The sequence below is a fragment of the Olea europaea genome, chromosome 1, assembly GCF_002742605.1.
Source record: "Olea europaea var. sylvestris chromosome 1, O_europaea_v1, whole genome shotgun sequence".
Taxonomy (NCBI): Eukaryota; Viridiplantae; Streptophyta; class Magnoliopsida; order Lamiales; family Oleaceae; genus Olea; species Olea europaea.
In genome coordinates, this window is record NC_036237.1 from 10,505,713 (window position 1) to 10,532,603 (window position 26,891).

Consider the following 26,891-nt stretch of genomic DNA (forward strand, 5'->3'; position numbering starts at 1 on the left):
AAAATATCTATATTACCCTTTTTTGTCCATACATGGAACAGTAAACTGACAGAGAAAATCATGAATGAATGGTAACTCTGAACCCTCTCTTTTTAGAGAGAGTAGATAATAAATTTTATGCTTTTTCATGGAGAACACAATACTTTTTTGAAATATTTTAGGCAGAGTTCGTGCTTATTCTTGAGCAATTTAATAATCTCATAATATAATTGACATAAAATTATGCTTATTCAGTGGCAACAATATATTATTATTTTAATAATTAAATTGTTTAAATTATTTGTTCTCTCAGGAGCAATAGTATATGTTTTTTTTTTATATATAATAAAATCGTGCCTTTTGGGATACTTAATATTTTACTAGAATATTAACATAACATAAAATCTTGATATGTATACATTTAGAGTTCTTTAAGAACAACAAAATATATTTCAAGAATATTAATAAGTATAACGTTGTGCTTAATCAAAAGCCCCAACATATTTATTATTTGTGATTTATTCAAAAAAATCAACGAAATTATATTTTTTGAGAATATTAAAACTTATAAAATTGTGCTCCTTAGAGCAATGACACCATTTAAATCAATTGAATATTCATGTGGAAACATTAATCACAATAAGGCTAAAAAGCTGACAGTTTGTAGTTAATTTCATCAACGATGACAATTACAAAAATGAATACAATTTCGTTTGATATAAATAGAATAAAAACGACTATTGATGTTCAAAAATTACATTCACGAGGATAAAAAATAGTGAGAAGGCCAAATGACGGATTTAAATATTAATAACATAGTTAACATGATAGATTTGATTCGACGTAAATAATTAGGAGAGGCGATAAAATGTCAACCTATGCTAAACTACCTTATGTCGGATTTAACTACAAATAGCTTTAATTATGTTAGATTTAACAACGAATAGATCTCGAAATTCAATTATATTTACTTTAGGAATACTCTAAATTAGAGGCAACCAAGTAGACTTTAAGGGATGTTTGACAAAAAATTTAGCAAATCGAGATAAAAAGTTAATAAAATGTGTGATTAAAAAGTTGTAAATTTTAATCAAGCAAACACTTGTTCATCAAACACAAATAAATGAAAATAAGGTAAACTTTTTGTTTACATTCGAAGTTTAGTACTTGCACAAAAGTCACAGGAGGTCATGAGTGCACAAATATATCTATCATAATATAAACCATATGATAATCCAAAAGCTCTATAAAATGTTATCAAAATGCTCGACAATCTTTTGGCGGAATTGTTCCCCCTGCTCATAAATTTGACAAACTCATTTGACAAATAATTGTAACATTTAATTTATGTCAATTCAATGCACAATATCTTATGAACCTCAAGTGATTATAATAAATTGTCACATGATTTTAGTGAAATAAATATTGAATGTTAGATTGACTTAAATTAAAGGTTACGGTCATATAAATATGTCAAATTTATGAATAGGAAGAATGGTCCGATCTTTCGAATATATAGATCATTTGAGTAATTACCCGCTAAAAACATGTCACAATCCTTTTAACTAGTTGATAATCAAAATGCACTATAAAGTAATGTTATCACATGCAACAATCCTTTAAACGCATTGCTATTTTCATTTATTATGTTACCATATTTTAACATGGTATTCTTTGCATCATCTTCTTTCTTACATTCACCCTTATCTCCTACATGCAACGTCCTTCTTTTTTGTCTGCTGTTGGCTCGTAAACCTTTAGGAGAGTTGCGAAATCTATCGAGCTTTTCTCAAGTAGCAAATGAGTGTACACAGAGAACCCATCAAGGAAAATGTGCATAACAAGAAAGAGACCGACAGTGAGAGGAAAAGGGAAATGACTCATTGGAAAGACCTAATACAGGGAAAGTGGTTGAGACAGGAAAATTAGGGCATGGGCAAAAAATGAAGATAATCGATGAGAAATAAGATTACAAGAAGGAAGCAACGGCAAAAGGAGGGTGGGGCATGGTGGGTTACGTGCCCCTCCAATTTTTTAGTTTTCTGATTTTAACTTTTATTTTTTTTAAAGTCACATAAACGATAAAAGAAGAGGTAAAATCAAATAAAATGCTCAAGGGACTCAAGAAATTGCACTAGGTGCATGAGCAAAGGAACAAGCAAGGTTATTGTTGTTTCTCTGGAGATCACATATGTGATGGTTGTTCAAAACCATGCGACCGCATGGCCTGGCAACTTCTAACTAACCATGCGACCGCAGGATTTACACCATGCGGTCGCATGGTATAAGTTCAGTGACTGTTGGAGTCGATTTGGGTGATTTTTTGGCAGCCTTTCACTTAATTTTGGTACCAATTCATGAAGCTATGTTGCATGATTATAAATAGGTGATTTTTTATCATCAAAATAGTATGAAAAACACTTATAAATTACATATTTATAAGATCAAACAAGAGAGAAGAGAGAAAAAATTAAACTAGCTTCTTCCATATTCCTTTTCCATTGTGTTCTTGAGTTCTTAGAGAATTAAACAAGTGCTTAGTGTTTGAATCTCTATAAAACTTGATCAATCATTTAAACCTTTTGCTGGATGACCCTTTAAGCACCATAATCTTTTCTAGTAGGAACAAAATTCGTTTGAGGATAAAGATCTCATATCGTGTTTGAGTCTTCCTACATTTGTCTTATATTCTTCATCTTCTAATTTTCTTTCACTCTACATTTGTAATTCGTTCTCTAACCCCTTGGTGGAGAAACTATTTCTATCAACATATGCAGTCTCTTGATCAATAGTCGATTGCTGTAATTTATAATTTTGAAGTTTTATTTTCTTAGACCAAAATTCAAAGTGATAGAGAAAAATGTGTTTGGATTATATTTATAATTTGTTTTCATTCTGTACGGTGTATATTCTGGAATTATTTTGATTTTATATATTGAATTGTGTCAAATTGATTTAAAATAGGGTTGAAATGATTTTTGAATTTAGTATATTGAATAGTTATGGAATGATTTTGTCCAATTTAGCTCACATTCATTGAATTGTATTTATTTGAATTGAGAATTAGCATTAAATATTAAAGGTATAATTTTCATTCCGATTACTTGGATTAATTGTTTGTATCAGTATCAATAAATTCACGTAAATTTGCATTTTCTTGTTTAAATTGATTGTTTGTATTAGTTATGAAATATTGTGTAAGTATGAAAATATATAGAAAACAGCTGTAATAAAATATCGAATGCTTTTTTTTTTTTGGCAGCTTTTTTGCAAGTTTGATTGTACATTCCAACACAAAATATTTGCTTTCGCCACTAGAAGGAAGTGAAAATGATTTGTTCAAAGTGCTAATTGTTATACTTTCGGTGCATGTGGATGACACGTGTAGGCCATGTGAATTTAAGAATGCCATGGACTGTAAGAATATGGTGTTATTACAATGTAAATGGAAGCCTAGCAAGGACACAACCTCTTTTGACTATAATTACATGCATTTAAAGTGTTTCAATTTTCAATGTAGTAAAATAATAAAATAATTTAGAGAAAAATTATTTAGCCCCCGTTTGTTTCTTATTTTTAAAAGAATAAGAATGAAAAATATAGTCGTTACGGGTCCTACACAAGAGATAAAAATTCAAATTCGGTGGCTTGATGTGATGGATAACGATCATATTTTTCATTTTAATGAGTAAAAAATGGGAACCAAACAGGGGCTTAAAATAAAAGATAGAGGAAAATAATAAATATTTTTTGGATTTGTAAAATTAAGTGTAAGTACAGAGAGCTTGTGAGAATACTTCAAAATTTTGACTCCCTAAATTTATAGATACTCTTCAAAGAGTAAAATTTATTCTTTAAAAATTGAGAATCTCTTGAAAACGTTCTTACATTGTTAATTTGAAGGGTCTCTTGAAAATACTCTAAAATATGTTAATTTAACAAAAAGAGACTTTCGACCGTTTGGCATAAATTTGAGAAGTCAAAATAAATTTTTGAGATTTAGAAGTTACTTTTCAACTTGTTTGGTTAATTTTATAAAAGTATTTATTTAGTTAAAAGAACTTTTAGGAGAATTTAACTCAACGTGATTTCACTAAATACTCTTTTGGAGAGAAATTCTTTTAAAAATTAGTTTTCAACACTGATTAAGGTAGCAAAAGTCATGCAGAATGGATCTTATTTTACTTATTTTATAGTATTTTTTAAGCACACTCAAACAAGCCCTTATTCAACTACCATGATCCGAGTAGCATTCTTAAGAGTATTTTCAAAAGACTCTCTATTTATAAAGAATATTTTATGCATAATAGATAATATCTTTAAATTTAAAGAGTAATTTTTTTTATACACTCCAATAAACTCTTTACTTTGATTTTTTATTTTGTTTTTTCTAATGAACATTTAATAATTTCTCCATATATTTTATTTAAATATAAATTTTTATATATCAATGACCAATCAATTCAAATATAATTTGAAAATATTAAATTATAGAGCATTATAATTTGTAATGTATTAAATACAATTAGAGTGTGTTTGATTGACATGTAAAATATCACCTAGAAAAGAAAATATTTTTCATTTTTTGTGGAAAATAAAAACCACATCTACCCAAAAAAAATATTTTCCTTAAAAACAAGGAAAATTAGGCATATTTTCAAAAGTTGGAAAATGTTTTCCATGGAAAAAAATAGCAATCAAACACTCCAAGTAAAAATTTGAATGGAAAACTGATAATTTTCATGGAAAATAAATGTAATCAAATACACCATATTGTAAATTAAGAATAGAGAGTAAGTTTGACTTTCTAAATTTGGAGAGCCAAGCTCTCTATTCTAAAATAGAGAGTTTCTTGGAGCCGTTTTTAAGTTATGACTCTAAAAAATAAGGAGTATATTGTGCTTAAGAGTTTTTGGCAATGCTCTAATGGTTTGTAATTAGTTTTGTAAAGGAGAAAAACGGAAGAAAAATCGAAAAGGAAAACTACTGTTGAAAGAGATTGCCACATAGCCACATTCATTTCGGTGACTAGACTTTCTACGGCCGGGCGCCTGTCTGTCTGACTCTATCTCTCTCTAACATTACGCCACTTCACAACAAAAATACATCTCCTTTCACTCCGCTCAACTCCTCATCTTAATCACCACACTTTCAGATTTCTCTCTAGGGTTCCAGATTCTAATAACTTCTTTCCTTTCTTTTACTTGATTCGAATATCGGATTCAGATCGCATTTTCTTTTTTCAACCTGAATATTTAATACTTATACGATTTTTTTCTTAATTTTTTTTTCTAATTATTGGATTATTTTGAAATAAAGTTACTCATATAATAATGGTGGCCGATCTGTGTTTCGAGATGTATCAAATGCTTTGAATGTAAGAGCCGATCAAAATTTTATTTCATTAATTGTTTTTATTTGATTTAATATGAGGTGTGTGAGAATGGAAAGAAATCAGATAAGTTCAATCGGCGTTATGCAAATGTTTGGTTGCTTTATTTTTTTTTTTTTTAATTTGTGATTAAATGACGGCAAAAAGATGAAGGTGCGAATCTAGCTCTTTGTGATTCCCATGTATAAGAAATTAATAAAGAGAAAAGTTTGAAATGATGTAAAATGGCTATTTCTTCAATGGATTAATAATCGTGGAAGACGTGAGTTTTTCTTACTATTATTATACTTCTTACCAAAAGCAAGGGCAAAAAGTTTTCAATTATGTAGGTGTAAAAGGAGGAGTTTGCCAGTGTATAGTTTTCTTAAATTGTGAATTAAAATATAGGAACTTTATCTGTAGGCCGTATTTGGTATGCTCAAACAGGAGAAAAATGAAGCTGATGATAATTGAAGATTAATGACATTTTTCACTTGGTCACGATGTTTGGTTATTCGTTGTAGTTCTTCTTAAATCGGCATTTAAGAATGATTGATCTTAGCTCATCATATGCATAGAGTGAGAGTTAACACGTTGATACTAATTTCTGCTTCATTTTTGTGAATTTCATTAGATTTTAAATTGAGATCAAGACAGCTGCTTTAGATGTTATGCAACAGATTTCTGAGGTTCGTGAGTCTTCAACCAGGGTATATCACTAGATACACTGAGTTAAGGCAGTTAAGCTATATCCAGAGAGGCTTGTATGCACCTCAGTGCTCAACTTATTTGTGGGATTGCAAGTCAAAAATAGCAAGAAAGATGATGGTGGATTCTGGTGCAACTGCTAAGGGAGGACCTGTTACTGATATTTTACCTGAGAAGGATGATGATGGAATATATGCTAGTGGAGGATGGAAGAGGTGATTAAATTTGCAGTAGTTTTGATCTGGTTATGTGTCTATGGTCGAAATTTGCAATTACATTATTAGTAGTGTTACTTACAAAAATCTTACATTATAGCATTCATTTTTATTTGTGGTGACTAAGGTTAGTTGACGTTATTTATGGATGGGATTGGTTGCAAGCTTTTGAGCGCCAGTCAATAGGTTTTCATTTTCAGTATGATCTATAAAAGAATCTGTTGGCATGAGTTCATTACACATGGATCATCTAATAATATATTTTTTCAGTTTCTTGATGAAATCTGGTTCTATTTCAATTTCTGTCCCTTAATTTCTTTCCTGGGAGGTCTGAGAGGATTTGTCTGAATAATTTTTATTAACAAACTGGAAAATACTTCTGGAATGCCCACATGGTGGTGGTTCGGAACAACATTAGTCATGAGCCTCTATGTATTATATTCTGGAAAAGGACGCATCGCTCGCTATTTATCTACACAGTATTGGGAGGAAGAGAACAAGGATGAAATACACTTGAGCAAACTGTACGTATGGACAAAATGAAGACGTAGAACCCACCTAAACAGTATAGAAAGATATGAAAAATAATAGTTATATACACATTTTCTGCTAAGGTTTTGAACGTGTTCCAAATAAATGCACTTGTAGCATTTATTATATCTTATTATTGCCTACAATCCTAGTATTGGTAAACTAGGGTTTGAGTTTGTGGTACTAGAGCTTGTGATGATGAAGCCCATTAAAGCTGCATGATCTGTGCCATATCTGGGTCTTGGGACAGTGCTGCTGATGTTCTTTACTAAACATTGAATTGCGAAAATGAACATCTTTTGGATATATAGTCACACAGGACTTGTCTGGGTATATTTTCTAAAATTAGATTTTATTTGAATTTCCAGGAAACTGGAACATTTAATTTCTCATATTTGTAATTATCATATCTTTTTTATGACTAGATGTTTCTTTTGAGTAATATCTTTTGTGAATTGCTGGAGGAAAGAGAAAGGGTTCAGACTATGTTATCAGGAAGTGAATATCATATCACATCCATCTTCTACCTCTCCTGCTGAATATGTATAACATACACAGTTTTAATACCATGTTAACTGGCTCATTATGTCATGCTATGCATAGTTGGAAGATATGGACATATTCTATGGTGTTTTTATTCTGCCGATTAGAAATATGTTTAATGTTATTGAAACTTTTCTCCCTTCTTTCCTGCTGATAGGAACATGTATATCATGTGCTTATATATCCTTGGAGGCACGCTTACTCTTGGATTCTTTCCTATTTGGCAGTGAAGATGGAAGATTGAGCTGTGGATATTCTAGTTTTAGAGGGAAGAGGGCTAGTATGGAGGATTTTTATGACATTAAGACTTCGAAGGTTGATGGACAAACAGTTTGTCTCTTTGGAATATTTGACGGTTAGATGTTCTCTAATTAGCTTTCACCTTGAAGCTTGAGTTGTGGATATTAAAAATGCATTACCTGCTAATGGTCAAATTCAAGTAATGACTGGCTGTCTAAAATATCTTCTTGTACAATTTACTGCATGCATGAAAGAAAGGTCATAGTTTTGACCTGGGTAAAACTTAAAGGTTCGAATAAATTACGTACTATTGCAAAGGAAAATCTGAGTACTTACTTATTTTCTAACATTGTAGACTCAAAAATCACGTCGAATAAATTTTCTGCTTCTAAATAGCTTGAAAATTTGATTTTCCTTCCCAATTGAATTGGACGTGAGTAATGATGTTTATATAAAGGTAGAAGTGGACACATGAAGTTGAACTTTATTAACCGTAGTCGATGAATACACTCTAGTCACATGGTTTACTTTATATGCATTTCAAATCTGAAACAATGACATGTCTCCATGCATTTTTTGCTAAGATTCACGCTCAATTTAATTCAAAAATACGTCATATATGCACTGACAATAGTCAATAATTCTTTGCTTGCATTACTCAAGATTTTTTTATAGAACACGACACTTTTCATGAACACACTTGCGTGGAAACACCACAACGAAATGATATTGCTGAGCGAAAATATCGCCTTATTTTAAACGTGGCTCGGTTCCTTAGTTTTCAAGCTTACCTTCCTTTTACCTTTTGGGGAGATTGCATTCTAACTACTACATAGCTCATCAATCTTACTTCGTCATCTTCTCTACAAAATATTTTCCCTTTTGAGCGCCTTCACCGAAATGCACCCACTATGATCCTTCACGTGTATTCGGTTGTCTTTGCTATGCTCATACCATTTTTTGCCACTGTGATTAGTTCAACCTCGAGCTCATCCTTGTGTTTTCTTAGGATATCCTTCCTTTCGTAGTGCATATCGGGTTTATAACTTAGAAAACAAGATCATCATGCCTAGGGACATCACTTTTCTCGAACGTTTTTTTCCGTTCTAACTATAACCCTAACCTCAAGCCTTGTCTTACCCCCTTCCCATCCTTGACCCTCCTATTCCATCATCAGGTCCCTCCCCTCCGAAACTCTTTCACACACCCTCTTCTACTAGTCCCCCCATACTATCCGCCGTCCTACTCTACTTGTTGACTATGTTTGTCGTACCTTAAGATCAACTTTATTCCTTACGCCTTCCAACGCCGCAGTCACATCTTTTAGTACGGCTCATCCCCTCTCTCATTTTGTTGCATATCATAATTTTTCCACTAATCACTTTGCTTTTCTATCTGCCTACTCACAATCCTTGACCTTACTCGTTACTCTGAAGTTGCCAAGCATTCCTATTGGTGTGATGCTAAGCAAGCTGAGATTCAGGTCCTTGAAACAAATCATACTTGGCTCCTTAGACTCCTTTCTCCTGATAAGAAACCCATTGGTTGTATGTGGGTCTTCAAAACTAAACTCATTGCAGATGGTTCCATTGTAAGGTACGAGGCTCGGTTAGTGGCTAAAGGTTATAATCCGGTTGAGGCCTTGATTATTATGACACTTTTGCTCCTGTAGCAAAACCTGTTATGGTTCATTGTGTATTGGCAATTGCAGCCCGTGTTGCTTGGACTCTCAAAAAATGGAGAAGTATCCGTGTCGCCACGACATGACATTGATATCGACGCAGGATATGGATTGGATCCTTCATTTTACACTCAAACACAACAGCAAAAGAGAGAAGATGGTAGCAGGTGTCTTGCTTCTCTGGCGGCAGAGAGAGAGAGTTGGGGAAGACGACGAGTTTTGGAGGGGTTAAACGGGCTCTTGAGAAGTCCAATAGATAGAGTTAATGAGAGTGTGTAAAATTGGGCTCTTGTGAGGTTCAGTGGATGTAGTTAATGAGTTAATTTTTGTATTTAATTTAATTCGAGTTTTTTATTTCTTATATTTTATCTTTGTGAACATTTTATGTTGTAATTAAAACGGTTTAATGATATATCTTTTCTAGGTATTAAATTTAAATTTATTTCTATAATTGTTTTTTAATAATAATAATAAGACATTGAAATTGATTTTTTCTTAATTTTTTGGAAAATAATTTATTTTAACTTTAAATTTAAATTGATTTCAAATTATGGCCCCGTTTGTTTCTCATTTTTGTAAAAATGAGAATGAAAAATATAGCCGTTATGAGCCCCACACAAGAGATAGAAATTCAAATTTGGTGCTTGATGTTATGGATAACGGTCATATTTTTCATTTTAATGAGGGAAGAATGGGAAACAAACGGGCGCTATAATCCAATTATTTAAATTGATTTTATCGAAGGAGTTGATGAACAAAATAAACTTCGATATCATTTTTTGACAACCAATATCAGTTAATTTGTTTACAAGTTAATTTAATATTGTGTTTATTTCATATTTGCTTTAATTAAAACATTTTTCTCTTTGTTATTTTTGCCACTGTTCTATCGTTTAAAAAAATTGTAAGAAGTATCTCCGTACCTGTGTCCAAAATTTGGATCCCTTATGGCCGTATTCTTGTATCTTAATTTTTATAATGAGGAGGATCTGACTCCTAGATATGTACTCGTATCCGATACTCGCACCAAAGTCCGAGCATCATGGATTGCAGCGGCCCCGTAATGGCATCTCCGTCAGCTTGATATCAACAATGCTTTCATGGAGATTTAGAGAAGGAGGTCTACATGATACTTATTCCTAGATATGGTCGAAAGAGGGAGACGTGTTTGTTGTCTGCTTAAATCTCTTTATGGTCCTAAACAAGCTTTCCATAATTGGTACTTCAAACTCTTTGTATTATTGTCGAATGATTTCACTTAATTTGTAGCTGATCACTCACTTTTTGCTCGGCCTATTGGCTCTTCTTTTACTGTTATCCTAGTCTATGTTGACAACATTTTGGTTGTAGGAAATGCTCTCTCTGCCATCACTATTCTCAAAACTTCCTTTGATTATAGGTTCAAAATCAAAGATTTAGGCACCATGAAGTACTTTCTTGGTCTTCAGATTGCCCGATCACCTCTTGGAATTTTTGTTAACCAAAGAAAATATACACTGAATATCCTTGCTGACTTGGCAATTTGGGTCACGACTAGTTACCTTTCCAATGGATCAGAATTTGAAATTTACTCTTGTTGATGACACTCTACTCTCTCATCTAGGTCCATAGCGACGATTAGTGGGTCGGCTCCTGTACCTTACTATTGTCCATAGCGATGATTAGTGGGTCAGCTCTTGTACCTTATTATTACTGTGGCCAAGCATCTCCTTCTTTGTTAATATGTTGAGCCAATTTATGCAAAACCCTTGGGATTCACGTCACCAAGCTGTCCTTCATGTTCTACGTTACCTAAAGGCTCTCTAAGGTATGGATTATTCTATTTTGCTCAGTGTAATCTCTAGCTTTCTGCATACTTAGATTCTGATTGGGCAAGTTGTCCTACTACTCATCGCTCCACGATTGGGTTTTTCATTACTATTTGCGCTAGTCCCATCTCATGGCGAGCGAAGAAATAGGCAGTTTTTTCTTATTCCTCTGTTGAAGCTCAATACCGTGCAATGGCTATGACCACATGCGAACTTATCTGGCTCAAATCTCTTCACGTGACCTTGTTGTTATCCATCCACAACGAATTTTATTCTACAGTGACAATGAGATTGCTCTCCATATTACACGTATCCCTATTTTTCATGAACGCACTAAACATATTGAAATTGATTACCATTTTGTGCGTTGGAAAAATTTTCCTGGGCTCATTTTATGCATGTCCCCTCCAAGTTCCGACTAGCAGACATTCTCACCAAGGCTCTTGGAAAGGATCTATTTCACAACTTCGCTTGCAGGTTGGGCATCATGAAGCTTCATGCTCCAACTTGAGGGGGGGAGTGTTAATTGTAATTAGGGATATTATTTCCTTTATCAAATATTTTGTATATATTCATACCTAGATTAGTTTCGTTTCCTCTTATAGCAAATCCTACATGTATTATAAATACCAATGTATAGTGAATCGTAAATCAATGAGAGTTACTTCATTCCAACAACAAAATGTAACAAACTTAGATTGTAGTTTTGGACACTTGTAACAATTTAGGACCTCGTACCTGGAAGTTGCCCGCGCGATGGACCAGGTAACATGAATATTACAAAACATTGTTCATCTTGTTTTATCTCATAAAACAGATATCACTGAAAAATAATCAAAATTAACTACTGAAGTGAAAGTTTTAATCTACATATGTTGGAGGATGAGATGGTCATTTTCAAGCTTAATGCTTCATCTAATGTCTTGCTTCCTCTATTAATATTGCCTGGCATGGACATTCGACTTAATTATGAATGGAAATTAAAGCATACCAAAAAATAAAATAAAAAATTCTGATAAGAACGATTTGTAATGACAGGTCATGGTGGTTCACGTGCAGCAGAGTATTTGAAGGAACATCTCTTTGAGAATCTCATGAAGCATCCAGAATTTATTACGAACACCAAATTGGCAATAAGTGAGTTGAAATGAATTTATTCTTATTTCTGTTTTTCAATTCTTACACACTAGTTCCTCTGGGACAGTCGTAGAATCATCTTCAGTCATCACGGCTCCCCATCCCCACTGGGGACTGCATTACAACTTCAATAAGGAGTAGTTTGGTTTTGCAGACAAGATAAAAAATTAAATCTGATTACTTTTGGGGCTACTTTGGGGATTGACTTCACGAGGGTGCCCTGATCCTGCCCCAGTTTCTCACAGAATAATTAACCCCTGTTTGTTGTCCGTTATTTCCAAAAAACAATGTTTTGAATAGTGATTTTTAGGAGAATGTGTGGTTGAAAAAAGGGAGAAGTTTTGGGTTAATGTGTAGAATATTTTATTGTGTGAATGTGTGGTCGAAAATGAGTATGTGGAAAAGAGAGTTTGAAAATAATAATTGTCAAACAAGGGCTTAATCTTTAATAGCGCAAACCAAGCTGCCTTGCTCTGGTGGGGACAGTATCGGGAGCTATATATTTACCTTGAGAAGGCTACAAAACGACCATCCTGCACTTGTAGTTGCCATACCTATTACGAACTTAGCCCTAGCTTATCTTTGCTTTCTATGCTGTGGAACAATTGTCCTGGCTTGCATGGTTTAAGCAATAAATGATCAACTGGCTTTCCATATTGGTCATACACAGGCTTTCGTTTTAATTAGTAATTAAACGCAATAACTTTTGTAAAACCACAGGTGAAACATATCAGCAGACTGACAGAGATTTTTTGGAGTCTGAAAAAGATACTTTCCGAGATGACGGTTCCACAGCTTCAACAGCAGTTCTTGTTGGTAATCACTTATATGTTGCTAACGTTGGAGATTCGCGGACTATAATATCAAAGGATGGCAAAGGTACTTTTCTCGTATTGTAATTTTGTTTTCCTTTTCCTTTTCTAGACAGTATAATTTCATATTGTATCTTGCCTTCCCAACCATTTACCACCCTGTAGATATTGTAAGAAAAGAAGCCTCCAACCATTCTTTGAGTGAAAATTATAATTCAAATTATTTTTAGCCACTATGGGATTGCAGGATTATGGGATCAACAGACTTTGTTTGGGAGACAATGTGTTTTATTATACTAATTTTAATTAGCAGATATGTACTGAAATCAATGATAACAATTCTTGTGTTGATGTCAGTTAGATCATAAAAATAAGATTTTTTGTCTGAAGATGTAATGACCGGTAAATTTTCCATCCAGATGCTAGACATCCCTGATCCTGTGGGAACTGCAATGGGTTTACAGAACATGGTCATTTTGTCTGTTCAATCAAGTTGTTTTCGTCCATATTCTATTTAAGCTGGCAAGGCTTGCGTTTGACATTGTTCACCTACGCTAACCTCTAGTAATTGGTCTTTCTGTTCCCGGCTACTATTGAAATATTTCAATAGTGTTAAAGGCTTTACATGATTTTTATTTTTTTTTTTTCAACGTAGTGTCTGTGTTCAGTTAAAATTATTTAAAACTGAGAACTTGATTCAGTACTTTCAGTATCAGTATTCTCTGATGAAGAACCCTAAACATTAATTAGGGGAATGTTTCTCTTAATTACATGTTTTCAAATCCAAGAACTAATGGATTGTATCTATCTGAGTCTGATTGGATAACAAACCAACTTCCTTTGTAAACATCGTCATCTTTTGAAAAATTTATACACTTAACTCATCATACAGATCTTGTATGTAATATCTTGCACTATATTCATTCTTTATCGGGTTGGTTCTTATATGTATGTTAATGTAGTAATTAATTGTGACAGTGTTCAATTGATAGTTATGACTATTTGAATTGCAAAAATTTGGAGGGCAGAAGCTTTTTTGATTTTAACATCTGAACTGCACTGCATTTTTTGTGCTTGGCAGCTATTCCACTTTCGGAGGATCACAAACCAAACAGAAGTGACGAGCGGAAGAGAATTGAAAATGCTGGAGGTGTTGTAATGTGGGCAGGTATGGCCCATCCTGTACATTAATTGTTGTGCTCATTAGATATCTTTGCAAATCTAGCAGCACTATTTCTGAGCTGACTTTACAGTAGATGCAAAGAGTTGGTATTATTGACGAAAAGGTGTTTGCTTATAAGTTAACTGTCAAATAAAATAAAAAAATGTATTTGCTCAAGCTTTCTTTGATTCACACATAATGCAGATGTGAATCTTTTTTTCTTGAGAAGAATAGGTTATTGGGTTGTTTGGAAAAAAGGTTAATAAAATTGTTTGAGAGGTTTAAGATATTGGACATTGACAGTGTTTGAGATATTGGGCACTGGTCATCCCAACTCTTCATTTTCCGAGTCAAGTAGATAATGAGCAAAGCGAAATAAAATCTTCATGAGGATGTTAATTTCTGTACTGCAAGAACTATTAACTCACATTTGGAAATTGTCTTGGATAATAATTGTGTGCTTCCAGGTAGCTGATTGACTTTCTACTTATTGCTTTTGTATCAGGCACTTGGAGGGTTGGAGGTGTCTTGGCCATGTCCCGTGCTTTTGGAAATCGCATGCTGAAGCAGTTTGTTGTGGCTGAACCAGAGATTCAGGTAGTCTTATTTATTACTATTTATGTATTTCCAGATGAATTTCCTCGGTTCTAGAGATGCCGAAGTCAAACTTCAAAGACTTGTATGGTGATGAAAATATTCAGTCAAGATTTCAATTTTTAGGGGTTTGTAAGCCTTTCTCCAAGGAAGGATTATTAATGAAGCTTGACCGGTAGATGCAAATTTTAAATGATATCAATTGATCAAATATCGCAGATGTAGTTTCCTTGATAACCAACTTTTCCCACCAATCCCCTCTTCTCCGAACCACCACCATGGGAAAGGGGGGAGGGGGGGAGGGGGTATGAATACAGTCAATTCTCTTGTAATTAATATGGTAGATTGAAAAGTTATACTTATCAATTATGAAATTTTTAATAGCCCTGATCATCAAAATCTTAATTTTCATATAATCTTGTCACACAAATTAATAATACTATTTCCTTCTTGGTGTATTTTGGTCCTTGTATACGATCATACATGTGATCTAATTTGTGTTTATCGTTGAGATACTTGTCTAGTCTTTGGTTTGCATATCTCTTCTGGTTCGCATAAAATCTTTTGTCCACTTTCTGTAGGCACATTGAAGTAATTTCTTATGACATAAAAATGAAGACCATGCATCTGGCCATGGTTTGTATATTTATTTAGACTAATAATATGAATCTCCTAAATAATTTCTGGCACTTTCTCTGCTTACGATAGTTGAAGACAAGGAGACCATTTCCCTATTATTGATGCTATATGCATGTTTTTGGAAAATTTTCATTGTATGGATTCCAAAATTTTAATTTGGACCTGGTTTATTAATTTAATTATTTGCTGTTATTATTTTTTGGGGGTATTAATTACAAGAGCATAGACTGTATTAGTATTTGTATTATTTTTTATTTTTAGGATGGCGGGAGCTCCTATTTTTATGTGAGGCTATGAGAAGTCTGTTATGTTGGTTGCACGTTCTCCTAGTAGATATTTATCAAATTATTTTACAGGATCAAGAGATTGATCAAGAGCTCGAACTGCTTGTGCTTGCAAGTGATGGACTTTGGGATGTTGTGCCCAATGAGGTAATCAGTATCATAAATGACCATTATTATTCCTTTCATCATATATCAGTCCTTTTTTTCTTGGTGCTGTTGGAACTGAACAATATAGTCAATGAGATTAATAATTTAAATTGTATAGTTACTTTATTCATTTCTGAAAAGGACAAAAACATATATTCTGGTATTAATAGTCATTGGTATAGTAGCTGATGCAAGTTTCCACATATTTATCAGGATGCTATCTCACTTGCACAAATAGAAGATGAACCCAAAGCAGCAGCACGGAAGTTGACAGAAACGGCTTTCACCCGTGGCAGTGCAGACAATATTACTTGTATTGTTGTAAGGTTTCATCATGAGACAACAGTACCTGAGGAAACCCATCAATCTTTTGAAGCAAACTATGAGGAAACCCAGCAAACTTCCAAATCAAACACGAAGGAAACCCTCCATACTTCGGAAAGTCAGCAAACTTTCAAAGCAAGCACAGGGGAAACCACAAAAATTCACGAGCCGAATCCTACCCTCCACACCTCCAAAGCAAACTCTGAGGAAACCCAGCAAACTTTCGAAGCAAACACTAAGGAAACCCAGCAAACCTCTGAAGAGAACTCTGGGGAAACCTCAAAAAATCAAGTGTCAAATCCCGATGAATCCCAACAAAGTTGATGAATGTGTTGCCATTGTATTTGCAGTTTATGTAGGTGCCATTATGCTGATGATCACATTGAAGGGATGATGTTTGTTCATTCATTTGATTGTTTCTTTGTAATTTGTCTTGTACGGTTAAATTTCAGTGCATCATACTGATAAAGACATCGTCTGGGTAAATTTTATGGGTGGTCTAATATAATGAGAAATGACTATCCTGCTCTTTTCAATTTCCCTTATTTTCATGGCTTGGCAGAAATTTTTCTTGCTTTACTATTCCACCTGCCAACGCCCTTCCTTTTCCCCTGTAACATAGGTGGCAAACGGGGTCGAGCCTTGTTTGCCTTGACAGCACAGCAGAATGGTGGTGTGAACGAAAACATCGGATTGCAATGATATGGAAATGTTTGGTATACAAAGTTGTTATTAAACTAGAAATTAAAGAAACAATCATAGTGAAACCAACCGCTTTTAAATTTACGATCAACAGTTGGTGTCATTGGCGATTGTTGTAATCTAAGCATTGTCAGGGTTAACAATCTATGCATAGTCAATGATCACTGATAATGTTTTTATCGATAATCTGATAGAGAGTGCATAATGATAGTAGATTGTATTGTTGTCAATAATTCTATTTGAATCATTGACAACTATTTCTATTAAAATCATTGACAATAAAATCATCTACGGACATCTATAGAATTTTTTATCGGTGGTCTTTGCTTCTTTTAATCATTTTCATAATTATTATGGAAAAAACTTCTAAGCACTAGAGCCACCTTTACTCCCATACAAGATTATAACAATGCTAAATGACCTTTGATCAAATTCCACGTAGGATAAGTATAGAATGGATTAATCACATTCATTTATGCAAATAAAATTGGCTTGGGGAAGATGGGCTCTTGGTCTGAATTACCAAAAGAAAGGGGACTTGACAAAAAGGAGTGTGTTATTCTCGTCCAAATGACAATCTTATCACATAGACTAAGTTAATAAATAGAATGTGTTATAAGCTCTTCGACTAACACTTTTTTTTCCATATCAATATTCACCCAATCTCTATCCAATTACATCTCTTATGTAAATCTAATTGTACAATGATTTAAGTAATAAAGCGTCTTAAAATAAAAACCTTTATGTCATCTTTGTTATTATACTGAGACATTCTCAAAATTATCTTTCAGGATAATGTATGACTAACCATTTTTATCAGCATATTATCTATCAAAAAAATTCTAGTGATGCAAATGACACAGTAATTTTAATACTTATGTTTCTGTTGAATTAGATGCACATTGCTTTCGAAAGATTGCTTGTTTCGATTCTCGGACAAGCATGGAGGACGATATTCATTGTTAGTCGAGTACTCATTGATGCTAAAAATGTTGACTGTTTGCTATTTTTTTAATATTTAACGTAAAAATCAAAGATTCAAAAATACTTTATCACGAATGGGGTGTGTGTGTGTGTGTGTATGCATAGGTGTATATATGTATAAGATACATGAAAAGTAACCATAGTTGAGTTCAAATGGTGAATCAACCATAGTTAGAACCCTAGTTAGGGTTAACCCCAAAAGTAGTTGTAAATAAAAGCAAGCCCATGCCCATCTGTCTTTTACAATTATAGAAAAATTTTGGGCATTTTCAGATTTTCTTCGGGGGGTTTTGACCAAATTTTTCTAGCTCTCCACAGAAATTCTCCCCATTTCAATTTGGTGGGAAAAAAGAAAAACCACAAATTCAACTCCAGGCCTTCAGATTTTTATTTTAATCGGTAATGATTTCTTTTATTCTTTACATTTTTTCTGAATTTTTAGGTTAATTAGGAATTTGGTACTGAATCTAGGGTTTCAATCTGGAGTGCTGAATATGAAGGTTCGGAAATGGAAGTTAATTTTTTTTTTTTTTTTTTTTTTTTTTTATGGGCTTCGGATCTATTGCAATCTCAAATTTTGAATTTTGAGTGTGATTTGGGATTTGTGAATTTTAAATATTTTTTGGTAATTTTTGCTAGCTGTTGTTTTTTGGGATTTACTTTACCATTAGAGCTGTTATATTGAGTTCATGACATCGTGCGTAGAGATTATCAGAATTTAAATCAGACAATGTGTTTCTCCAACTCAATTACCGTTGAGTCGATTTGCTGCGTTCTCTGCAATTTGCTTAAGTGCCATTGGACTGAATTGTCTTTATATTTCCTTCTCGTTGATATCGAATTGAGAAGGAACTTGCAATTCGAACTTGGATTAGAGTTTTATGCTTGTCTGAAAGAACATGTGCGTGATGACCCCAATAGCCAATCTTTTCTCATTTTTTATGTACTGCTCCAACCTCCGTGGTAGACATATATAACTTAATCCAGTTCTTGTAAATGATGGTGCATTAACATACACCTGTGCATTTTACTTGTAACCTTCACTTTATCAAAATTTGGCTTAACTTTTGTCAAATTGTCATACTCACTTCAGTTTATCTTTTCCTTTGAATCGGGTATTTGATATTTTGATGGATCTTTATTGTTGAGAGGTCCTTAGGGTTTAAGTTCAGGTATTTGTTCTTATGTTCTTGCTGGTTTTTGGGTGTGTGTACAGTTAACATGCCATATTAAGACTGTACCAAAAACGGGTGAACAGTTGGGAACCAAGTCATTTTAAAAATATGGAGTGCAATAGAGATGAGGCCCTCCGTGCAAAGACAATTGCTGTGGGCAAGTTAGAGAAGAAGGATTTTGCTGGCTCTAAAAAAATTGCCTTGAAAGCCCAAACATTGTATCCAGGACTTGAGGGTATCTCACAAATGTTGACAACACTTGATGTGTATATTGCTGCAGAGAATAAAATAAGTGGGGAAGTAGACTGGTATGGAGTGCTCGGTGTCAACCCTTCAGCTGATGATGAAACAATAAGGAAACAATACAGGAAGTTGGCTCTCACTCTTCACCCAGATAAAAATAAATCTGTTGGTGCTGATGGTGCTTTTAAACTTCTTTCAGAGGCCTGGAGCTTGTTATCTGATAAGGCTAAGAGGTTGGCATATAACCAAAGGAGGGGTTCTAGAGGATACCACCAGAAAGTTCAAATGCACGCTGGTGGACCATCAGCAGCATCCAGGGCAAACGGATTTCATAATATTGGAAGTAGGTCAACATCTATTACAAAGACCCAAAACAATAGTTCAAGGGTATCACCTACATCAGTTCCTACTCCGTCGTATCAAAGAACTGATACTTTCTGGACTATTTGTCACAGATGCAAGATGCATTACGAGTATCTTAAGATATATCTCAATCACACTCTTCTGTGTCCCAATTGTCACGAGGCCTTCATGGCTTCAGAGACAGCTCCACCATTCAACTTTTCTAAATCATCAAATCCTGCTTCTCGCCAGCGGAATCAGAATTTGAATAATCATGCAACTGCTAGAAATCATGTTGACACGGGAAGCAATGCTGCAGCTGGTCAAAAATCAGGACCTGGACAAGCAGGTCCTAATGTGTATGGGCATAGAAGCTACCAGCAGGCTCCTCATTTTGGCCATACAGATCCTTCTATATCGACAAAAGCAGCAAATTCTGTTCAGCAGGCACAGGCATTTCCTGAACCACCTGCTAGGTGGGAAGGAGAAACAAAAAAGCGAAAAATAGATGACTATTTTGGTGCAAAAACTACATATAACGTGGCCATGGCAAATGGAGGTTTTGCTAGTGCAGGTGCATCAGGATCAAGGATCTATGGTTTCTCTGGCACTAATAGTAAACCCAACAGCACCAGAGACCTGACCCCACTAGAAATGCGAAATGTGCTAATGGAGAAGTCTCGAAAAGAGATTCTGAAGAAGTTGAACGAATGGAGATTGGTGACGGCAACAAAGGCTACAGATAAAGTGAAAGAGAAGGCAAAAGAGGGCAAGAGAAACAAACACCGAAGCACCAGTGGGCATGATCAGAATGGCAATGGTGGGCTGTCTATTCGCATGGTAGCAGATCGAGCTAACAAGTGTCTTGTTAGCCATTCTGCTGACACTGCAGGTAAAGAGGATAATGTGGCAGCACCCATGAATGTTCCAGATCCCGATTTTCATGATTTTGATCAGGACAGAGCTGAAAGTTCATTTGGAGATAATGAGGTTTGGGCTGGTTATGATGATGATGATGGTATGCCGCGTTTCTATGCTCTGATTAGTAAGGTAATCTCAAGGAACCCATTTAAGGTCAAGATCAGCTGGCTTAACTCAAAAACCAGTAGCGAATTTGGATCTCTGGATTGGGTAGGTTCAGGTTTCTACAAAACGTGTGGTGAATTTAGAGTTGGCAGATATGAAATCTGCAAATCTATCAATTCTTTCTCCCAAAAGGTTAATTGGTCAAAAGGCCCACGGGGGACTATTCTAATATTGCCTACAAAGGGTGATGTTTGGGCACTCTACAGGAATTGGTCGCCTGATTGGAATGAGCAGACCCCGGATGAAGCCATACACAAATATGACATGGTGATGGTACTTGATGACTACAGTGAGGAACAGGGTGTATCTGTCGCTCCTCTTGTTAAGGTAGTTGGTTTCAAGACAGTATTTCGTCCAAATTTGGACCCCCAAAAGGTCAAGAGAATACCAAAAGAAGAGATGTTCCGATTTTCTCATAGGGTCCCGAACCACGTGCTTAGGGGTGATGAAGCTGAAAATGCTCCAAAAGGTTGCATAGAGCTGGACCCTGCAGCTACCCCATTGGAACTTCTTCTGGTGATTATGGAAACTAATGAGGTGCCAACGATGTCCCATGGTGAGAGTTCTAAGGAAGAGAAATTGCAGAGCTCTCCAGATACTAGGTTAGACGACATTGCTAATGTGACCACAGAGGCTCAGGAAGTAGACAGAAAACAGTCTGGAGACCGAGAAACTGGGGGAAATGGGCTTTGAAGGGTAGCCAGGGAAGCAGCGCTTTTTTGTACGATGCTGGTATTTTTTTAACAAATGTTCAGAGTGCTGGATAGACACCCAGTATATAGACCTTTTCAATTGCACAAGCCCCGAGTATAATTGAAGGAGAATAGCGTTTTGTTGTGGAATCGGAATTGGGTGCATACTTTTGTTCTTCGTTTTGAACTCGATAAATGTGGAGACTCTGAACACTTAAAAGGTAGATCAAGTCTAACCCCAGTTTTGACAGTTAAATTGAGTAAAATTATGAAGATGAAGAACTTCATTCTTCTTTACTGTCTAGGTAAAAGTGAATGCTTTCTGCCTATTGAACATCATGTATAAGACAGGAAGTGTATTCTTTGTCGTGTTACTTGATTCTAATGTTAAAAACATGGAATTCATTTTTGTCTTGAAAGACTAAAAACATTTGTAAGTCGAAAAGGTTCATTTATATTTTGCTGCGTCTTGGAATTGACATGCGCAAGTATTTATTTTTCTTTTGTTGTGATATACATATTTCTACCCTCGGAGATGCAAGTGGTGATCCGATGCACGGTTTTTTGTTTTGTTTCTTTGTTAAAATTAGCATAATTTTTCTTAGATGCAATGCGCCTCTTACATCAAAGCTAGATGGTGAGCTTATACAATGTGCACGGTGAGCCTTCTGGAATTATGAAAAGAGTCAACGAGACTAGGTATCTTATTCAGTATCCACTTGGATGGGACCACGTTGAACCATCTCAACTGAAAGTTTAAACTATTAGAATGAGACTTCATTTTTCTAAATTTATAGTTTGACACATCACAAGATCTGTGATGAGCAGCAAATTTTTATATACAACAAACTTATTGCTCGACCATACGGCAAAAATCACATATGATCAAGCTGGTGCATCTACAGGTGAAGACAATATTTTAACGGTGGTGCTAGTGGTACATAGGGGTGGACCTCCCGAATAAAATTTTTTTTATTCGGGTGAATTTCACACCCCATGTGAGAGAGGTGTACACGCTTTGGTACACTTCATTATGTACCACTAGATTAATTCATATTTTAAACACATAAACAGGATCTCCCACTTTAATGCTCTTCCTCTTCCCTTGAGTTAGGAATCAGTTCAGTACAAACCATGTTTTTTCCCAAAATATACCTGCAAAATTAAGTGCTTAAGTTTACACAATTAAGTAGATTTATATAAAAGTCGTCAAAAATGCCAGCTTTCTAGAGCTAAACTGATCTTCCCCTGCTGTTTCTTGTTTGGACGCAGAAGTGCGGAACTCTATCAGAACGGAAGTTCATAAGAGTCTCGGTAGGCTCAGAGCCTGCCACCGCGGTTTCTTGATTTATTATGGGTACCTAAGAATTATGAAAAATTTCAAGAACACGAAGAACGTTCCGGCATTTCAAAGAAAAAGATCAAGTTTTTGAATGCAGGAACTTAGAAACTCAATTTTCCAGTGCAGGAATTCATGGTTTATAGATTCCTTAGTAACAGAAAATCAGAATTTTGGCAAAATAATTTTAATCAGTCTGAAGCATTTGTATAAATACAGTTACTCTAAATGAAATTTTAATATGCAACGAACATATTCTCGAAGAATGATGACATGTTGATGATTTCGATATTTGACTAGTTCACCGCCTACTATATAATGAACAACTAAATTGACGGCTACTCAATACATCTAGAGCATGCTTAGTATCTAGTATTCGACAAGATTGAAAAGTAAAAAAAAAACATACACGAGTAAATGAATACCAGAATATCATGGAATTGTGAATCCTCCAAAAGAAAAACAGCATTGGCGCGCAACCTCTGAAAATGTTGCGAGGATATAAATGTTTGGAAAATTATTGGTGTACATTATGGACATTATAATGGTGTCTAAATGTTTACCTTAAAACGAGAGCATAGTTAGTTAAATTATTGATCTTGATCTCTGTTCATAAATCCTCGGAAAAGGGTTCGCATCTATTAACCTAACATTCGGGTCTTACCAGTAATCATGTCAACATATAATGGAAGAAATTCTGAAGTCTGCTTTGCAATAATATTATGAGACGATTTTCAGGGAGTTTAATTTCTTCTCTTTTCTATTTCTTCGTTTCATAAGAGTTCTTATTTGGTTCCCAATCGTCGAAAAATGCCTCATATGGCAGTTCAACTCGATTTACAGATTTTTTGTGCATATACGAGTGAAACGGGTCGAAGTCGATCACGTTTTAGTCGTCGGATCCGTGCATGCACAAAAATACAAGGGTCACTTTGAATCTAATAGTTTCTAAATTTTTTGAAAGCGATGAACAACGAAATTTGTTTGGACAACCCTTGTCTCGACTTAAATTTACCTCTATAAGTAGAGAATCTCAAATTTTTAGTAATAAAAGATCCAACTAGTAGTACTAATAATAACATTCATTTTGATGTACGAACAATTGGATTGGTCAAAATTAATAACCACTCGAATTAAAATTGACCACTTTTCAGGACAAATGAACTTCAAATTGGGTAAAATGGACCTTATTTAATTGACTCCAATTTTAAAGATGAATACTGCTATTTAGGTCAAATGAATTTCAAGATAGATCAAATAGAACTTGATGGAGTTTAATTGACTCTGATATAAAAGATGAATATATTAAATTAAAAATATATAAAAAGAGAAATCGATAATATGTATGTTATGCTATTATAATAATGTTAAGTTAGGCTCCTTTTTATTTTCTTTCTCGCCTCTGTTGGAAAATTTTCCAAGAGTATGCACCTCGATCAGCTAGAATTAAGAGAGAAGAAAATCATATATAACTTCTCGAGTGCAATGGCAATTTTATTCATGAACAATAATGAAGAACATCGCCTTCAAGTACTGGGTGAGCATCGCTCGACATAATTATTGCTTTTTTTTATTATTAAAAAATCGATAACCTTCCTCACTTATGAAAAGTAATTAAAAAGTGTTTTTTTTTTTTAAATTATAAGTTTTTTGAATCCTAACATTAAGTAACAAAATCATGTTAACTTTTCCAGCACAGTTCCTTTATAGTACAAGAGTGATTAATAAAATTTCAATTTTACCACTTCTCACTTGAGCTAGACTTGATTTCATTTACCAATAATTTTGACCATGCCAAGTAACAACTTTATCATAAAATAAAAGTGGGAAAATTTTTCCACCAGCTATATATATCGCATAAAGGCATTTCGTTCTATAGCTTGTATTTGTGTCATTTATTTCGGATTGGCGTGAAGAGAGATTCTTTGCATGGCATTAACATGGCTTGGTTCATTTATCAAGAGTCATGTCATCCAAAACATATCAAAATATTGACTAGCAAATGTGTTATCCAACGTTCACTACCAAACATGACAGTTTACAATCAAATACTATACCTAATAATCCAAAAGTTTATTGGAAAAGCCTCAGTAAAAGCGTCTGATACTATCCAATCTTCTCTACCAAATACGACAGTAACGTAGTTGAAGACCATAATTATGCTCTATTTGCCACTCTTTTTAGCACGCTTTCCTTGGCCCTTCTTTGGTGGCCCCCTGCCACGACGTTTCAACATTTCCAGCTTGTTTAAGCGCCTGTCCACAATCTACTAAATGAGGTTCGAAGAATAATTCAGACATGAAAACTCAACTTCAACCTAGTCAAAAGAGAGAGGAAAATTAAACAGAATCAAAACTTCAGTTTCACAGTCACTCTACACCCACCAATCCCCTCTTCTCCGAACCACCACCATGGGAAAGGGGGGAGGGGGGGAGGGGGTATGAATACAGTCAATTCTCTTGTAATTAATATGGTAGATTGAAAAGTTATACTTATCAATTATGAAATTTTTAATAGCCCTGATCATCAAAATCTTAATTTTCATATAATCTTGTCACACAAATTAATAATACTATTTCCTTCTTGGTGTATTTTGGTCCTTGTATACGATCATACATGTGATCTAATTTGTGTTTATCGTTGAGACACTTGTCTAGTCTTTGGTTTGCATATCTCTTCTGGTTCGCATAAAATCTTTTGTCCACTTTCTGTAGGCACATTGAAGTAATTTCTTATGACATAAAAATGAAGACCATGCATCTGGCCATGGTTTGTATATTTATTTAGACTAATAATATGAATCTCCTAAATAATTTCTGGCACTTTCTCTGCTTACGATAGTTGAAGACAAGGAGACCATTTCCCTATTATTGATGCTATATGCATGTTTTTGGAAAATTTTCATTGTATGGATTCCAAAATTTTAATTTGGACCTGGTTTATTAATTTAATTATTTGCTGTTATTATTTTTTGGGGGTATTAATTACAAGAGCATAGACTGTATTAGTATTTGTATTATTTTTTATTTTTAGGATGGCGGGAGCTCCTATTTTTATGTGAGGCTATGAGAAGTCTGTTATGTTGGTTGCACGTTCTCCTAGTAGATATTTATCAAATTATTTTACAGGATCAAGAGATTGATCAAGAGCTCGAACTGCTTGTGCTTGCAAGTGATGGACTTTGGGATGTTGTGCCCAATGAGGTAATCAGTATCATAAATGACCATTATTATTCCTTTCATCATATATCAGTCCTTTTTTTCTTGGTGCTGTTGGAACTGAACAATATAGTCAATGAGATTAATAATTTAAATTGTATAGTTACTTTATTCATTTCTGAAAAGGACAAAAACATATATTCTGGTATTAATAGTCATTGGTATAGTAGCTGATGCAAGTTTCCACATATTTATCAGGATGCTATCTCACTTGCACAAATAGAAGATGAACCCAAAGCAGCAGCACGGAAGTTGACAGAAACGGCTTTCACCCGTGGCAGTGCAGACAATATTACTTGTATTGTTGTAAGGTTTCATCATGAGACAACAGTACCTGAGGAAACCCATCAATCTTTTGAAGCAAACTATGAGGAAACCCAGCAAACTTCCAAATCAAACACGAAGGAAACCCTCCATACTTCGGAAAGTCAGCAAACTTTCAAAGCAAGCACAGGGGAAACCACAAAAATTCACGAGCCGAATCCTACCCTCCACACCTCCAAAGCAAACTCTGAGGAAACCCAGCAAACTTTCGAAGCAAACACTAAGGAAACCCAGCAAACCTCTGAAGAGAACTCTGGGGAAACCTCAAAAAATCAAGTGTCAAATCCCGATGAATCCCAACAAAGTTGATGAATGTGTTGCCATTGTATTTGCAGTTTATGTAGGTGCCATTATGCTGATGATCACATTGAAGGGATGATGTTTGTTCATTCATTTGATTGTTTCTTTGTAATTTGTCTTGTACGGTTAAATTTCAGTGCATCATACTGATAAAGACATCGTCTGGGTAAATTTTATGGGTGGTCTAATATAATGAGAAATGACTATCCTGCTCTTTTCAATTTCCCTTATTTTCATGGCTTGGCAGAAATTTTTCTTGCTTTACTATTCCACCTGCCAACGCCCTTCCTTTTCCCCTGTAACATAGGTGG

The 26,891-nt window shown here is 34.5% G+C and overlaps 3 protein-coding genes across 5 annotated transcripts; all 3 read left to right on the top strand.

The window, feature by feature from the left end:
• Window positions 1-5,007: 5,007 nt before the first annotated feature.
• On the top strand, window positions 5,008-16,720 carry LOC111393650 (probable protein phosphatase 2C member 13, mitochondrial). Of its 3 annotated transcripts, none has more exons than XM_023019314.1 (9): window positions 5,008-5,356; window positions 5,985-6,273; window positions 7,505-7,702; window positions 12,115-12,213; window positions 12,934-13,092; window positions 14,107-14,193; window positions 14,693-14,784; window positions 15,777-15,851; window positions 16,065-16,720. In XM_023019314.1, exons 2-9 carry the CDS (start codon window positions 6,237-6,239, stop codon window positions 16,497-16,499), a joined length of 1,182 nt encoding a protein of 393 aa, XP_022875082.1. In that variant the 5' UTR covers window positions 5,008-5,356; window positions 5,985-6,236; the 3' UTR covers window positions 16,500-16,720. The 3 variants fall into 3 exon arrangements, with proteins under 3 accessions (XP_022875082.1, XP_022875066.1, XP_022875073.1); XM_023019298.1 differs by having other exon boundaries at window positions 5,010-5,356; window positions 7,575-7,702; XM_023019305.1 differs by having other exon boundaries at window positions 5,063-5,081; window positions 7,575-7,702.
• A 1,260-nt stretch (window positions 16,721-17,980) lies between these two features.
• Window positions 17,981-21,900, top strand: LOC111393667. The gene is made up of 2 exons (XM_023019324.1): window positions 17,981-18,260; window positions 19,078-21,900. Exon 2 carries the CDS (start codon window positions 19,145-19,147, stop codon window positions 21,398-21,400), a length of 2,256 nt encoding a protein of 751 aa, XP_022875092.1. The 5' UTR covers window positions 17,981-18,260; window positions 19,078-19,144; the 3' UTR covers window positions 21,401-21,900.
• A 3,818-nt stretch (window positions 21,901-25,718) lies between these two features.
• On the top strand, window positions 25,719-26,810 carry LOC111393677 (probable protein phosphatase 2C 76). The gene is made up of 2 exons (XM_023019335.1): window positions 25,719-25,941; window positions 26,155-26,810. Exons 1-2 carry the CDS (start codon window positions 25,804-25,806, stop codon window positions 26,587-26,589), a joined length of 573 nt encoding a protein of 190 aa, XP_022875103.1. The 5' UTR covers window positions 25,719-25,803; the 3' UTR covers window positions 26,590-26,810.
• The last annotated feature ends 81 nt before the right edge of the window (window positions 26,811-26,891 follow it).